This window comes from Hemibagrus wyckioides, linkage group LG23 (genome assembly GCF_019097595.1).
Source record: "Hemibagrus wyckioides isolate EC202008001 linkage group LG23, SWU_Hwy_1.0, whole genome shotgun sequence".
Taxonomy (NCBI): domain Eukaryota; kingdom Metazoa; phylum Chordata; class Actinopteri; order Siluriformes; family Bagridae; genus Hemibagrus; species Hemibagrus wyckioides.
In genome coordinates, this window is record NC_080732.1 from 5,552,354 (window position 1) to 5,567,574 (window position 15,221).

Consider the following 15,221-nt stretch of genomic DNA (forward strand, 5'->3'; position numbering starts at 1 on the left):
AAGTGGCCTCAGCAGACCAGGAATTGGCTTTTCACGATATCCAGGCGTCTCCAGATCATGTGAAACCTTCCCGAATTTTGGACGCGACTCGCTAAAATTCGCACCAGTTACTGCGCCGCCGTGGGAAGAGGTGCGTTACAGACGCTATTAAATCACTGGGGTAAATGCTGAGGTCTGCCAGTGATGCATTTCTGTAAGTCATTAAATATAAAAATATGAGCTTGGAGTCCCGTTTGTGCTTTTTTAAATAATAAGCAAGTGATGAATTCAGTTTCTCTTATGAAACATAACACAATAACATGCACTCAACAACAATATTAAAACGCAAGTGTGAGCCAGGATGACCTCATCGGCGACATTAAAAAAGCACTTAAACGCTCAATAAAGTCAATAAATTACCCACTTTTTACCCCAATGTCTTTACACAGAATTCTAAAATAAAATCTAGGCAACAGGTTTTTTTTTTTATTTCCCCCTACAATGACTTTATTTGACTTATTCTGATGAAGAACGCATTATTTTCTACCTTAAGGAATCTTCTGCTAGTTATTTTGTACACTGAACGTTGTGTAGTTAACCATCTAGTGTAACGTACTGTAATGAGTACTGAATAGGAGTGTAAAAACTTTTCGTTTCTCATTTCTACAGTGTATACTTAGTTGCACCTTTTCAGTAGTAAGATACACCGATCAGGCATAACATTATGACCACCTGCCTAATATTGTGTTGGTCCCCCTTTTGCTGCCAAAGCAGCCCTGACCCATCATGCACTGTGTATTCTGACACCTTTCTATCAGAACCAGCATTAACTTCTTCAGCAATCTGATCATCAGTAGCTTGTCTGTTGGATCGGAACACACGGGCCAGCCTTCACTCCCCACATGCATCAATGAGCCTTGGCCGCCCATGACCCTGTCACCGGTTCACCACTGTTCCTTCCTTGAACCACTTTTGACAGATACTGACCACTGCAGATGGAGATGCTCTGATCCAGTCATCTAGCCATCACAATTTGGCCCTTCATCAAACTCGCTCAAATCCTTACGCTTGTCCATTTTTCCTGCTTCTAACACATCAACTTTGAGGACAAAATGCTGACTTGCTGCCTAATATATCCCACCCACTAACAGGTGCCATGATGAGATCATCAGTGTTATTCACGTCACCTCTCAGTGGTCATAATGTTATGGCTGATTGGTACCATCATTATCGTGCATCAAACAACAGGAAGTAATTACAAGTAATAGGTGTCTTCACTGGTAGGAGTTTTAAAGAAGAATCCTGGGCTTGCAATTTGGACCACTGAAGTGGAAAGTGGTAGCTTAGTGGTTAAGGTGCTGGACTAGTGATCAGAAGGTCCCAGGTCCACCAAGCTGCCACTGTTCAGCCCCTATGCAAGATGTTTAAATCTCAGTTGCTCAGCTGTATAAAATAAGATAAAAATGTAAGCCACTCTGGATAAGGGTGTCTACCGAAATGGCAGAAATGTAAGTACTTTTCTACAGAAAATATATATATATGATAAATATCGTGTGTTACTTTGTGATGTTAGTTGAGCGTGTGTTGTCGTGCTAAGGAATGGGTGACACCGAATGACCTGACGTATTTTATGATTAGTGAAATAGTAATAAAACAATGCAGGCAATGAACTGTGAAAACCTTTTTTCAGCTCATATTATAAACAATGAGTTTACTAGCCTAATAGCATGAACACACACATATTTCCTGGCCAAACTAAAGTTAAATAAAATGTTCTGTAACACATCTGTTGATTAATACAGTAGCTTATTCATTTTGAGTATCGGTATCACCCTCAAAATAATTTTTAACACACACGCCTTTTGCAAAAGCTTTAACTCAAGACACAAATATCCAGGAACTAGATGACCAAATGCGTAAATCTAGTGCGTGATTGGCGCAGGACCTGTTCTCTCGTTCCTCCTCTCGTCTGTAAATGTAAACAGAGATACTGTATGAAGTGTAAGGACTGCGTACAAAGGCAATGTCGGACGCTGATGTCTTTTATAAACCGGATTAGTCTCGGATAGTTTATCACACCAAACTGTTTGGACATTTTAAGTCCTCCTGACTTTAACGATGTGTGTCTCGTATCTGAGCATTAAACGCTCCCGGAGAAGACAGAATGCACGCAATTCACATTCTGAGGGTTAACTAGTGGAAAAGAAACACACACACACACGCAGCTCTGGATCATATCAGAGCTAAAGAACTGTAAATTATAGTCATTACTGTGACAGTGAAAGCTCTGTGCGAGGGAAAGTTTACAGAGTGAGTGCACACTGATAGTGTCCTACAGGAGCACTGAGATAAGAGCGAGCCAGAAAAATGTCTCTGCTCCAGCACAAAAATGCACTTCAACCCAACGAGGGCCCACGAACAGAGACGAGGGCTCCGTCCCAAACTGCACACCGCCATACTCAGAGCTATGTTGAATCAGCATGCAGTTTGAGACATATAAATATAAACATGTAATGGACTTACAGTCAGAAATATTGGCATCTCCTTCATTTAATTACTATTATACCTTGTTTTTGTTGATTTTTTTTTTTGTGAATCATTGTGTGGTATCATTTACGTCTATACTGTTCAAGGGTGCCAATAATTTTGCACTAGGTGACTGACATTATAAACGTCTAGCGTTGTATGAACGGCTGACTTCGAAGGGTCCTAAATGTGATGGAGCCACTGCGATGACATCCCATGATTCTGTTCACAAGACGATGATATTAATTTAAACACACACACACACACACAGAATGGACATCTGATTGAAGAACATATACACAGATGAGTCCTAGCTGTCTATCTCATAGCAAACAGGTCCTGTCCTAAACTGCATACTAGTGCACTATAAAGTATGCCAAAAAGCTAAATAGTACACTACCTCTGTTTTCAAAATTATCTCTGAAACCTGATCATGACAATTCTACATGTTGGTCATGGTGAAATCCCTTTTGACAGCCATAGTCTGTGTCAGAACATGTGTGTGTGTGTGTGTGTGTGTAATCCTGAATGACAGAAAAACAAGAGCCGCCCCCTGAGTGTGTGTGAATAGGGATAGTCTGCAGGGTATGCCCTCCAGTCAGCTAGATTCAACACGCAGCATCACTTACACACACACACACACACACACACACAGAAACACACACACACACACAGAAACACACACACACACACATACAGAGAGAGAGAGAGAGAGAGAGAGAGAGAGAGAGAGAAAACACTTACTATTAGTGCTGGCTTCAGGGAAAGTGGTTCTTTGTCCGTTCCAGCTTTTGTTGTCCATGTGTGGCTGAGCAAGCGGATGATCCACACACACACACACACGTACACACACACACGTACACACACACACACACACACACACGTACACACACACAGAAGTAGAGTGAGTGAAAGGGGAAAAGCACTTTTCAAGCATGTCACACAGGTTAATCTTCATTAGGAAGGGAGGAAGGGAATTGAGACATCACAGTTAAATCCTACACAGTCGAGTATAATGGAGTCACACACACACACACACACACACACACTCTCACGCACTCACGCACGAATGCACACAATTTGTGCATTTTTGTGTCCAGTCCAACTGGACTGAAGGTAAAGGACAACAGTTCTAGAATCAGGTTCTTAAACTCCTCGGTGCAAAGTTCTAGACTCCAGAGTGTGAAGGCTCGAGACCAAATTTTGATTCTAGAATAGGTTCTAGGTTCCACACTCCTCGCCATGAACCTAGAATACAGTCTGGGATTTAATGACTTCCTAACTGTGGATTCTAGATCTCTCACTGTGAAGGCTCTAGAAACTCAGTTAAATACATCACAGTGCATTTTTCTAAACTTCTGGACTCTTCAGCATGGAGGTTGTAGATTCCTCACAGTAAAGTTCTAGAATCACTGTTAAATACGTCACAGTGCAATTTCTCTAAGCTTCACAGTGCAATTTCTCTAAGCTTCTGGACTCTTCAGCATGAAGGTTCTAGATTTGTCACTGTGAAGGTTCTAGAATCACAGTTAAATATGACACAGTGCATTTCTCTAAGCTTCTGGACTCTTCAGCATGAAGGCTCTAGACTCCTCACTGTGAAGGTTCTAGAATTCTTAGTTGAATATGTCACAGTGCATTTCTCTAAGCTTCTGAATTCTTCAGCAGAAAGGTTCTAGACTTCTCACAGTGAAGGTTCTAGAATTCTTGGTTAAATACATCACAGTGCATTTCTCTAAGCTCCTGGACTCTTCAGCATGAAGGTTCTAGATTCCTTTTGTACAGGTTCTAGAATTCCCAGTTAAATACATCAGAGTGCATTTTTCTAAACCTCTGGACTATTCAGCATGAAGGTTCTAGACTCCTCCCTGTGAATGTTCTAGAATTCTTAGTTAAATACAACACAGTGCATTTCTCTAACCTGCTGGACTCTTCCGCATGGAGGTTCTAGACTAGTGAAGGTTCGAGAATTCTTATTTAAATATGTCGCAGTGCATTTGTCTAAGCTTCTGGACTCTTCAGCATGAAGGTTCTAGACTTCTTATTGTGAAAGTTCTAGAATTCCCAGTGCACATATTTGACTCGGCGTAACTGCATTTCTACACTGTGTTCTAGCCTCCTCAGTAAAGGTCCAAACTCCTGGTTCACAGGGTTCTACACTCCATTTTTGATGACCTGGGTCCTTCAATATCAGGGTTCTAGATTCCTTTACTGTGACTGAAGACTAGACTCTAGACTCCTGCAATTCAACTGAAAATGTGATGTTACAGCGAGTGTGTGGTTAAGTCTCTCCATGGGCTGCGTCCCAAACTGCACACTGCCATACTACATAGTGTGCTAAAATAGTGCACTGTCTGAAGTATACACTCATTGACACAAGACAGGTTTTAGGCTACAATAATAAACTTAACCACTGACTGCGGCTGCGTCCCACACTGCACCAAATTCTGATTCAATACTAAACTGAATCAAAAATGGACAAATCTGACAAACAGGCCTGCAGTTTGAGATGTAGAGTGTGTGTTCCAGTTTCTCCATTACTCTGTGTGTGTATGTGTGTGTGTGTGTGTAACGCTCTTTGGTTATGTCATCTTGTTGCTGATCTTCAGAACGGAACAGGAGTTGACGGAAATGCACAGCCATTAACATCTGGATGGAAGCATTCTGTGTGTGTGTGTGTGTGTGAGAGTGTGTGTGAGTGCTGACCTTCTCCTGTGTGTTCTGAATAGGCGTGGAGGCTTTGTATCCCAGATGGAGCAGCATCGCCTCTGCAGCTGCACGTTTAGCGACTTTCTTATTCGACCCTGTTCCTGAGGTCACTTCATCACCAACCTTCACCTGTTCACACACACACACACAAATAAACAAACACAAACACACTTCAGAAACGTGTTAAATAAAGAACCTAGAACAAGAACAACTCAACTCAACCCACTGTTTGTTAAAATTTAAAAAATATTTACTGTATTCTACAGAAAGAAATGAACTCAAACTCAGAAAGCACTAGAAAATTTGTGACTGAATCAGTTTTCCTGAACTTGGCTTGATTCCACATCTTGACTAAGAACCTGAGGCATCACAGAGGATAATGGACACACTGACTCACCTAAACTGTACAGTTGATGAGTGGAAAAAATTACACATGATTTCTTTTCCCCAAATCTTCAACTATCCAGCGTGGCCAAATCTGTGCCCATGTTCACCTCAGATTCCTGTTATTGGCTGGGAGGAGTGCTACCTTCTGTTTTTGTAGCCTATGCATCACAAGGATCAATATTTTCTGTTCAGCACAGTTGTTAGAGTGACTATCTGAGTGACTACATCCTTCCTAGCAGCTCTATCCAATCTGGCTATTAACCTCTGACCTTTCTCAGGCATTTCCATTCACAGACCTGCTGCTCATTCAGTGTTTTTTTGCACCCTTTAGGAGATAAGCAGATTCTAAAACACTCAAACCAATCAGGCATAACGTTATGACCGCCTGCCTAATCTGGTGTTGGTCACCCTTTTGCTGCCAAAAAAGCCCTGACCCATCGAGGCATGGACTCTCTAGAGATCCCTGAAGGTGTGCTGTGGTATCTAGCACCAAGATGTTAGCAGCAGATCCTTACTCACAGGACTTAAAGGATACTTATGATAGATACTGACCACTGCAGACCGGGAACACCCCACAAGAGCTGCAGTTTTGGAGATGCTCTGATCCAGTGGTCTAGCCTTCACAATTTGGCCCTTGTCAAACTCGCTCAAATCCTTACACTTGCCCATTTTTCCTGTGTTATAATCAGTGTTATTCACTTCACCTCTCAGTGGTCATAATGTTATGGCTGATTGGTACAATCATTAACATGCATCAAACAACAGGAAGTAATTACAAGTAATAGGTGTCTTCACTGGTAGGAGTTTTAAAGGAGAATCCTGGGCTTGCAATTTGGACCACTGAAGTGGAAAGTGGTAGCTTAGTGGTTAAGGTGCTGGACTAGTGATCAGAAGGTCCCAGGTCCACCAAGCTGCCACTGTTCAGCCCCTAAGCAAGATGTTTAAATCTCAGCTGTATAAAATAAGATAAAAATGTAAGCCACTCTGTGAGGCATAACATTATGAGCACTGACAGGTGAAGTCCTCAAAGTTGATGTGTTAGAAGCAGGAAAAATGGGCAAGCGTAAGGATTTGAGCGAGTTTGACAAGGACCAAATTGTGATGGCTAGACCACTGGATCAGAGCATCTCCAAAACTTCAGCTCTTGTGGAGTGTTCCCAGTCTGCAGTGGTCAGTACCTATCAAAAGTATCATTTCCTGTAAGTCCTGTAAGTCCTTTAAGTCCTGTAAATAACCTTTAGGTCCTGTAAGTTTGTAAGGTCCCCACATTGCAACTTACAGGACCTAATGGATCTGTTGCTAACATCTTGGTGCCAGATACCACAAAACTCCTTCAGGAATCTAGTGGAACCCATGCCTCGATGGGTCAGGGCTGTTTTGGCAGCAAAAGGAGGTACGTGGTCATACTGTTATGCCTGATTGGTGTGCACATAGGTATAGATAGATAGATAGATAGATAGATAGATAGATAGATAGATAGATAGATAGATAGATGTGTGTGTGTCTTGAAAATAGAGAAATACATCTAATTTTATACATTATGAGATCATAATATTATTTTTTTTCTCCTAATGTCAAAATTGAATTTCTATTTTTTTTTTTTTCCATTTTTATTTGCTAGAAAGAAAATAAGATCTGCCAAAAGAACAAATAGGACAATTTCTAAAAATTCCTAGAAGCATGCATATTTATCTGATTTAGTTTTTTGTAGGCTAATGTAATAACTAGAAGTATTACACAATATTTATTTAGGATTTTTTTTAATGCACTTTTTATCACATTTCTATCTTTTTCTTCTATTTTATTCAAACACTGCAGGATGTTTACAATTACACGTCTGGCATCACAGAAACCTCTTAAATATTTTAGGGTTTTCTGTATAAACTTTGTGATATCTGACACTCCAAATACGATGATTAGTGGTGGCTCTGAGAAAGTTCTGTAAATTCCTCTCAACCATCTGTGTCTCAACAAAGCAGTAAAGAAAAGAAAAAAAAAACTGTCGAATCCTGGAAATCCCTCTCATCACACATCCTGGATTTTTATACAGCACAGGAACTGTAATATAAATATAAATATAATATAATCCTTTAAAGCATGTGACCTTTTTTTATTTTTATTTCCTTCCATTTCCCCGCAATTTCCCGTGATTGCCGCACCCTTGTTGTGATAAAATAAAAGCCACTGATTTAAAAAAAATAATAATAATAAACTGTCCAGCATAGGCTTTTCAAGATTAAGAGTACGACATCTGAAAATAATTTATATGAAACATATTTTAAACATTAAAATATATTAAAGGATTCGGCGCATTAACCGACTACACATCGAGATCGATGACCTTTAGTTATATTTTTTTACATTCGAATTTTCTTCTCAGGCTTTTTACATCGTCTCTGTGGAGTGGTCTCCAACACAGGTAGAGTTTTCTTAAACCCAGAAACAATAGAACACCACCCTGTAGTGGAATAAGCAAAATGAAATCAAATAAACCCAGACGTCTAATAAAACAAAGTGAAGGGCCTAGAGAGGGAATGAAACACAACCAGAAACATAAACAGGACATATCGCTGCCAAAATCAAAACAGTGCAGGAACGATCCTGCGGTTAAAAACAGAGGAATATTTCATTTGTCATTTCTCGGTGGTATGCTGCTTCGAATAAACATTTTTTAACTATTTTAAACAAAAGCTAAAAACATCGGAAAATTGGAATACGACTCTTGTCGGATCGGATCTGAGCTCCGTTTTGATGCCACTATGATGATATAAATGTTGCTTTCATAACACACTGCATGACTGTTGTATCAGCCCACTGTTAACTATTATTATTGTCATTATTATTGATGATTGTGTGTGTGTGTGTGTGTGTGTGTGTGTGTGTGTGTGTAGGTGTGTAAACAGTACCTGCATGATGAACTCTCGGCGGCGTGGCAGGCCTCTCTCAGACAGTAGTGTATACTCAGGCTCTTTCTCTCGTTTAGCCTGCTGGATCTGAGCGAGTCGGCTGATGGGGTTCATGCCCTGACCATACTCTGGGCCAGCCTGTTAAAAGATTTAATACACACACACACACACACAAACACACACACACATGGCACTGGTGTGAGTTTGTAGGTGAGAGTGGTTCCTCACCATCAGCATTACAGCTCATAATTCATATTAACATCTTCATATGCTACAAAAGGAATTACACAAGTGTTCTAGGTCCTGATTGGCTGATACTGGGAAGTGAGTTAATTTCAGTTTCAGTCAATCAGTCTGTTGTCAATTAGTCTGTCAGTCAGTCTGTCTGTCAATCAGTCTGTCTGTCAGTCAGTCTGTCTGTCAATCAGTCTGTCTGTCAGTCAGGTTGTCTGTCAATTAGTCTGTCAGTCAGTCTGTCTGTCAATCAGTCTGTCTGTCAGTCAGTCTGTCTGTCAATCAGTCTGTCAGTCAGTCAGTCTGTCTGTCAATCAGTCTGTCTGTCAGTCAGTCTGTCTGTCAATCAGTCTGTCAGTCAGTCAGGTTGTCTGTCAATCAGTCTGTCAGTCAGTCAGTCTGTCTGTCAATCAGTCTGTCTGTCAGTCAGTCTGTCTGTCAATCAGTCTGTCTGTCATCAGGCTGTCTGTCAATCAGTCTGTCTGTCATCAGGCTGTCTGGCAATCAGTTGGTCTGTCAGTCAGTCTGTCTGTTTGTCTGTCTGTCCATCAATCTGTCTACCAGTTGTCAGCTACTCTGTTTGTCAGTCTGTCTACCAGATAATTTGTCTGTTATCTATCAGTCTGCTTGTCTGTCATTCTGTCTGTCTGTCTGTCAAGAGTTGATCCCTCTGTCAGTGTCTCGGTGAGTCTGTCCACCTGTTGATTTACCAGTTGATTTCCCCTTCAGTGTCTCGGTGAGTCTGTCCACCTGTTGATCTACCAGTTGATCCCTCTGTCAGTGTCTCAGTGAGTCTGTCCAGCTGTTGATCTACCAGTTGATCCCTCTGTCAGTGTCTCGGTGAGTCTGTCCAGCTGTTGATCTACCAGTTGATCCCTCTGTCAGTGTCTCGGTGAGTCTGTCCAGCTGTTGATCTACCAGTTGATCCATCTGCCTGTCTGCATGTTTTGTCCTTCAGTCTATCCACCAAATGATCAAATGTCAGTCAGTATGTCTGCATGTAAGTGTGTCTGACTTTCTGACTGTCAGTGTGTCTGTCAATCTGTCTACCTGTCTGTCCATCTACCAGTGTGTCTCTCTGACAGCGAATGTGTTTTTCTGTCAGTGTGTGTCTGTCATTCTGTCTACTAATTAATGTGGCTGTCCAAAAGTCTGTCTACAGTCTGCAGCCTACCTTCAGTATGGTCTTGGGCCGTTTCTTGTAGTGCACTTTGGGCTTCTCCACTACAGGAATGAAGGGCAGCTTCTTTAGCTCCTGCAGGATGGAGAAAGCTGCACGCTTCTTCGAAAGCTTCTTGCTGTTGCCCTCACCCTCCGCAGAGAAGTCGCCCACTGTCACGCGGGTCAAGAAGCTCTTCATGTGAGGCGGGCCGCTCTCCTTGAGCACCTGGGGACAGAGGAGGACAGGACAGTCAGCGAGAAACAGAGCAGGTTTAGGCTGAAACGTATACATTTTGGAACATCAGAATTACCCAGAATGCAGCTGGACATGCTGCTTATGAAATCATGTGTTTCAACATTCAGACTCAATTCCAGTGTCTCTTCTTGGGCAGCAAAGCAGGTGAGCTCAGTGTTAAGGAGGGGGATTAGATTACACACACACACACACACACACACACACACAACCTGGCTCTCTCTGTCTTCAGTGAAAGTTATCCCCCTCCTGAGACTCCCTTTCACATCCTATCCTCATACACATAAGCACTCTGGCATTCTCTCTCTCTCTCTCTCTCTCTCTCTCTCTCTCTGACACACACACACACACACACTCACACACACACACACACACACGAAGAACCAGAAAGTGTAAAACTCTCTGTACGTAAGCAGTTTTACGGAGAACCTACAAACCAAGTTACTTTGTACATTTAATGTCTGTCTGCCTAAATATCCATCCATCCATCCATCCATGTGTCTGTCTACCCATCTATCTGCATCTTTATACATCCATTCATCCATCTACCCATGCATCCATGTCCTATCTACCTGTGTTTCTAACTATCTTCCGTCCACCCATACATCCATTTCTGCCTATCCATCCATCCATCCATCCATCCATTTATCCATCCATCTATCCATCTGTCTGTCTTCCCATCCATGCGCATGTCTATTCATTCATACAACTGTGCCTATCCATCCATCTCTCTGTATGCCCATTCATCCATCCATCCATCCTCCTGTGTATCCATTGGTCCATCCATCCATCCACAAATCCATCCTGTCTGTCCATGCATCATTCTGTCTATCCAGTCTTTCCTGTTTGTTTCAATATTTATTTATTTCACTCTTATTGGCTTCAATCTTTGTGTATGTCTCAGACATGTGTGTGTGTTTCTTAGTCTTTAAAGCTAAATAAAACACATTTTTAAAAAAAACTGAAAGTGAATTTATCTGAGTAGTTGGGAAACACACAGAGCGAGAGATAGAGAAAGAGTTAAAGAGAAAGAGAAAGTGAGACAGAGAAAGAGAGAGAGAGAGAGAGAGAGTTCCTCACACACTTGACAGAATTTTTGATCCAATATTTACAAGGCTTTCATGTGGAGGGATTTGATCATCACACTCCGATGTTACGGAAGAGTTCTGTGCTTCCATGGTGGCTCTGAAGCAGCTCTGTTTACTCCGGGCTGATATAAACACTCATATTTATCACGGGTTATGATATCATAGTACTAACCGAGTCGACGTTTCTCTTAGTGTGTGCTTCAAACCGAAATATTTTATATCTAGCTTTCTGTCTCTCTCTTTGCCTACTGATCTATATATTATATTTATATCTACAATTATGAATGTCTGAGAAATTCTTCAGTCATACAATACACCGCTCTAATTAACATGGATCCTGAATGCGTCTGAAGCCCTGAGTCACCTGACCTCACACAGTCACCTGACCTCACACAGACACCATCACTGCACTTATTGTTAAGGATTCAGCGGTGGAAGCTTATCGCCTCCAGCATGTGATTGTCTAATCGCAGGAACACTGTCTTTGAGTAGATCTTGGCACTTCTTAAATCCATCAGCAACAGACGAGCCATCGTCCCCGGCGTCAGACGGTGTAGCTTCTTCGGCGCAGTGATGGAATTTCAACGAGGACTTTGATCTGACCAGTTTTTCTGTCCTACATGGATCATGTTCTCCGGGAAGACGATGTGGGACGATCCATGTAAAGGCAGGATGTGAGGACGGCAAGAGACACCGAGACCCACTGAGCGAAGAAAGACTCTTTTGTATGGCGTGTTGATGCGTCTGCCCCCAAGATACACACTCATGCACATGACTCAGAGCGAGAGAGAGAGAGAGAGAGAGAGACAGAGTTATACAGGTCTGAAAGTCTAAATCCACTGTACATGTCTGTCTGCCTGGCCACATTTCTTCCAGTCTGTCCACACATCTGTCTGTCTCTCTTTACTTCGGTCTTTCTGTCTATCTGTCCATCTATTTTCCAGTCTCTCCATCTATCTGTATGCCTGTCTGTCTGGCCACATTTCTTCCAGACATTTCTTCTGCATATCTGTCTGTCTCTCTGTATGCTGTTGGTCTTTCTGTCTATCTGTCCATCCATCTATTTTCCAGTCTCTCCATCTATCTGTATGCCTGTCTGTCTGCACATCTGTCTGTCTGTCTTTCCATCTCTTTATATATATATGTCTGTGTGTCTGTCTGGCCACATTTCTTCTGCACATCTGTCTGTCTCTCTGTATGCTGTCAGTATTTCTATCTGTCCATCCATCTATTTTCCAGTCTCTCCATCTATCTCTATGCCTGTCTGTCTGCACATCTGTCTGTCTGTCTTTCCATCTCTTTATATATATATGTCTGTCTGTCTGTCTGTCTGTCCACATTTCTTCCAGACATTTCTTCTGCACATCTGTCTGTCTCTCTGTATGCTGTCTATCTTTACTTTGGTCTTTCTGTCTATCTGTCCGTCTATCTTCCAGTCTCTCCATCTATCTATAAGCCAGTCTGTCTGCAAATCTGTCTGTCTGTCTTCCCATCTCTTTAAATCTATGTCTGACTGCTCACATTTCTTCAAGTCTGTCTGCACATCTGTCTGTCTCTCTGTATGCTGTCTATCTGTACTTTGGCCTTTCTGTCTATCTGTTCATCTCTCTTCCAGCCTCTCCATCTATCTGTAAGCCAGTCTGTCTGCACATCTGTCTGTCTGTCTTGCCATCTCTTTCTATCTATGTCTGTCTGGTCACATTTCTTCAAGTATGTCCACTTATCTGTCTCTCTGTATAACAGTCTGTCTACTTCTGGCTTTCTGTCTACTGTCCATCTCTCCGAGTCTCTCCATATATTTGTATGCCTGTCTGTCTTCCCATCTCTTTATATTTATGTCTATCTGGTCACATTTCTTCCAGTCTGTCCACACATCTGTATGACTGTCTGGCCACATTCCTTCCAGTCTGTCCGCACATCTGTCTGTCTCTCTGTATAACAGTCTATTTATCATAACTTGGGTTCTTCTGTTTATCTGTCCGTCTATCTTCCAGTCTCTCCATCTATCTGTATGCCTGTCTGTCTGCACATCTGTCTGTCTGTCTTCCTATCTCTTTATATGTCTGTCCTTGATAATCCATTTGTCTATCATCCTGTCTGTCCTTCATTCAGCTGTCTGTAATTCATCAATGCATCTACCTGTACGTCTATGTCTATCAGTATATACTTCATTTTCCTGCCTGTCTGTCTGTCTGTCTGTCTAGCTGTCAGTCTCTCTATCAGTTTGTTCCTCCATCTACTTATCTGTCAGTTCATTTATCTGTCTAGCTGTTAAGCTGTCTGTCTGTCTCAGTCAGTGTATTGCAGCACGATTGCCTGTATGCTTCTCAGTGAGAACTGTGATGAGTGACAGGTGATGACAGCACGAGCAGGACGGTTCTCCAAGTTCCGTGTGGATCATCGTCGTCTCTGCTGCTACAGGAGAAGACGCCGTAGTGCGATATAATTCGAGAACAAGCGCTGCTTTGCTGCAGACGTTTACAGCCAGACATGCCCCGTTTCCACGGTTTGCGTCTTGCTCACGTTGTAACACTTACTCTCGGTTTTGTTGTTTATTCATAAAGTGCGCACTACACATTCTTTCCAAATCCTGATCACGGGCCAAAATTCCAGCGAGGGCCAGGATCCCACAGCTGAACGACGGAGTCGGAGAACGACACGGGAAAAGAGCAATACATCATTCGCAAGTTAAACTCCGCTTGACAGCGCACGCCGCATGCACGCACGCGGTCTTCGGGTTATGGGGAGACAACAACACAATCAGGCAAAACATAACATTTACAACATAGCATAACATTTACGTATGAAATCTGTTGCTTGTGAGGCTGCTTGTTAAAGTTGTTAAACATTGCTGTGTAATTGACCTCTTGCTAAGGAAGGAATAACAGACGGACATTTTCCAGGCCTGACAGAGGGATTACGATCAGAACAAATCTGGCAACATGAACGGGACGGAATACTAAACCAGACATAGAGGCAACACAGAGAACACTTTTCCTGCTTTAGGAGGAGGGGTTGCTTTCCCCAGAAAAAGGCACCTGTCACAAAAACCTGGATAAAAGCACTTATGTGGAGAATTATTGTACACATCCTAGTAACTACATATATACTGAATAAGGAAATTAGTTAATAAATCTACGATCAGTTGAAAGCTGAAAACTCAGGTTCATGTTATATTGTGTGTGTGTGTGTGTGTTTTACCTCAAAATTCACAGGCATGTTCCTCTTCAGTGCAATCTCGTACACCAGACTGATTTCAGATTTATTTGCGTCGCTCTCCTCCTCCAAGCCTTTTTTTTCCTCCAGACTCTAGAAAACATATAAAGCACAAATAAAACATTTTTTCTTTCATGACTTTGATGAGATTTGGATGCATGTGTGCATACGATGCTGGGAAAATAAAATGCTCTTGTCTTAAATCTGAGCAATATGAGGAGTGTTCAATCCATGAGGCTCAGATTTCTTTCTCTGATACTTAACGGAACAACGTTTATTTTGCTCTCTTTCATGAACTCCAGAGGTATTAAAAATCACCGAGAAGCGATGCCTCGAATGAAAGCGCGACGGAAATGTCCATGCTGCGCCGCCTGCAGATTTTGCAGTAGACGATTAATCGTCCTGTTTAACAAATCAGCAGCATCGTTACAGGAAACTCTTTACTCCCGAGTTCCTGGTTTGCGCTTTAAGTATCTAGTAGTCTGGAGCAGGAACTAAAATAAAGGCCCCTGGAACCACAGAATGAGTTCCTGAAAAAATTCCTGCAGTGGAAATACATTCACTACATGCACGTGTGTGTGTGTGTGTGTGTGAAGCCTGAGGCGGTACATGACCATGGTGTTCTTCACTCTGTAACATAATACAGGAAGAGAAGCAGCTGATAAAGAGCTCGTTATGAACGCAGCGAGACTGAACAGGAGAGAAAAGCACAATATTACAGCTTGAATAACTAGATTGATGCCAAATGCTCACACACACACA

General features: G+C 42.0%; 1 protein-coding gene across 4 annotated transcripts in view; it reads right to left on the bottom strand.

Annotated features, from left to right (window-relative positions):
• Positions 1 to 15,221, bottom strand: part of stau2 (staufen double-stranded RNA binding protein 2) — an 87,221-nt gene that overhangs the window by 45,955 nt on the left and 26,045 nt on the right. For all 4 annotated transcript variants that reach the window (XM_058376948.1, XM_058376949.1, XM_058376951.1 and 1 more), the window contains 5 exons: positions 14,445 to 14,552; positions 9,916 to 10,128; positions 8,508 to 8,645; positions 5,212 to 5,343; positions 3,250 to 3,313 (listed from right to left, as the gene is read on the bottom strand). In XM_058376948.1, coding sequence (XP_058232931.1) covers positions 3,250 to 3,313; positions 5,212 to 5,343; positions 8,508 to 8,645; positions 9,916 to 10,128; positions 14,445 to 14,552 — 655 coding nt within the window. The remainder of the gene's footprint in view (positions 1 to 3,249; positions 3,314 to 5,211; positions 5,344 to 8,507; positions 8,646 to 9,915; positions 10,129 to 14,444; positions 14,553 to 15,221) is intronic.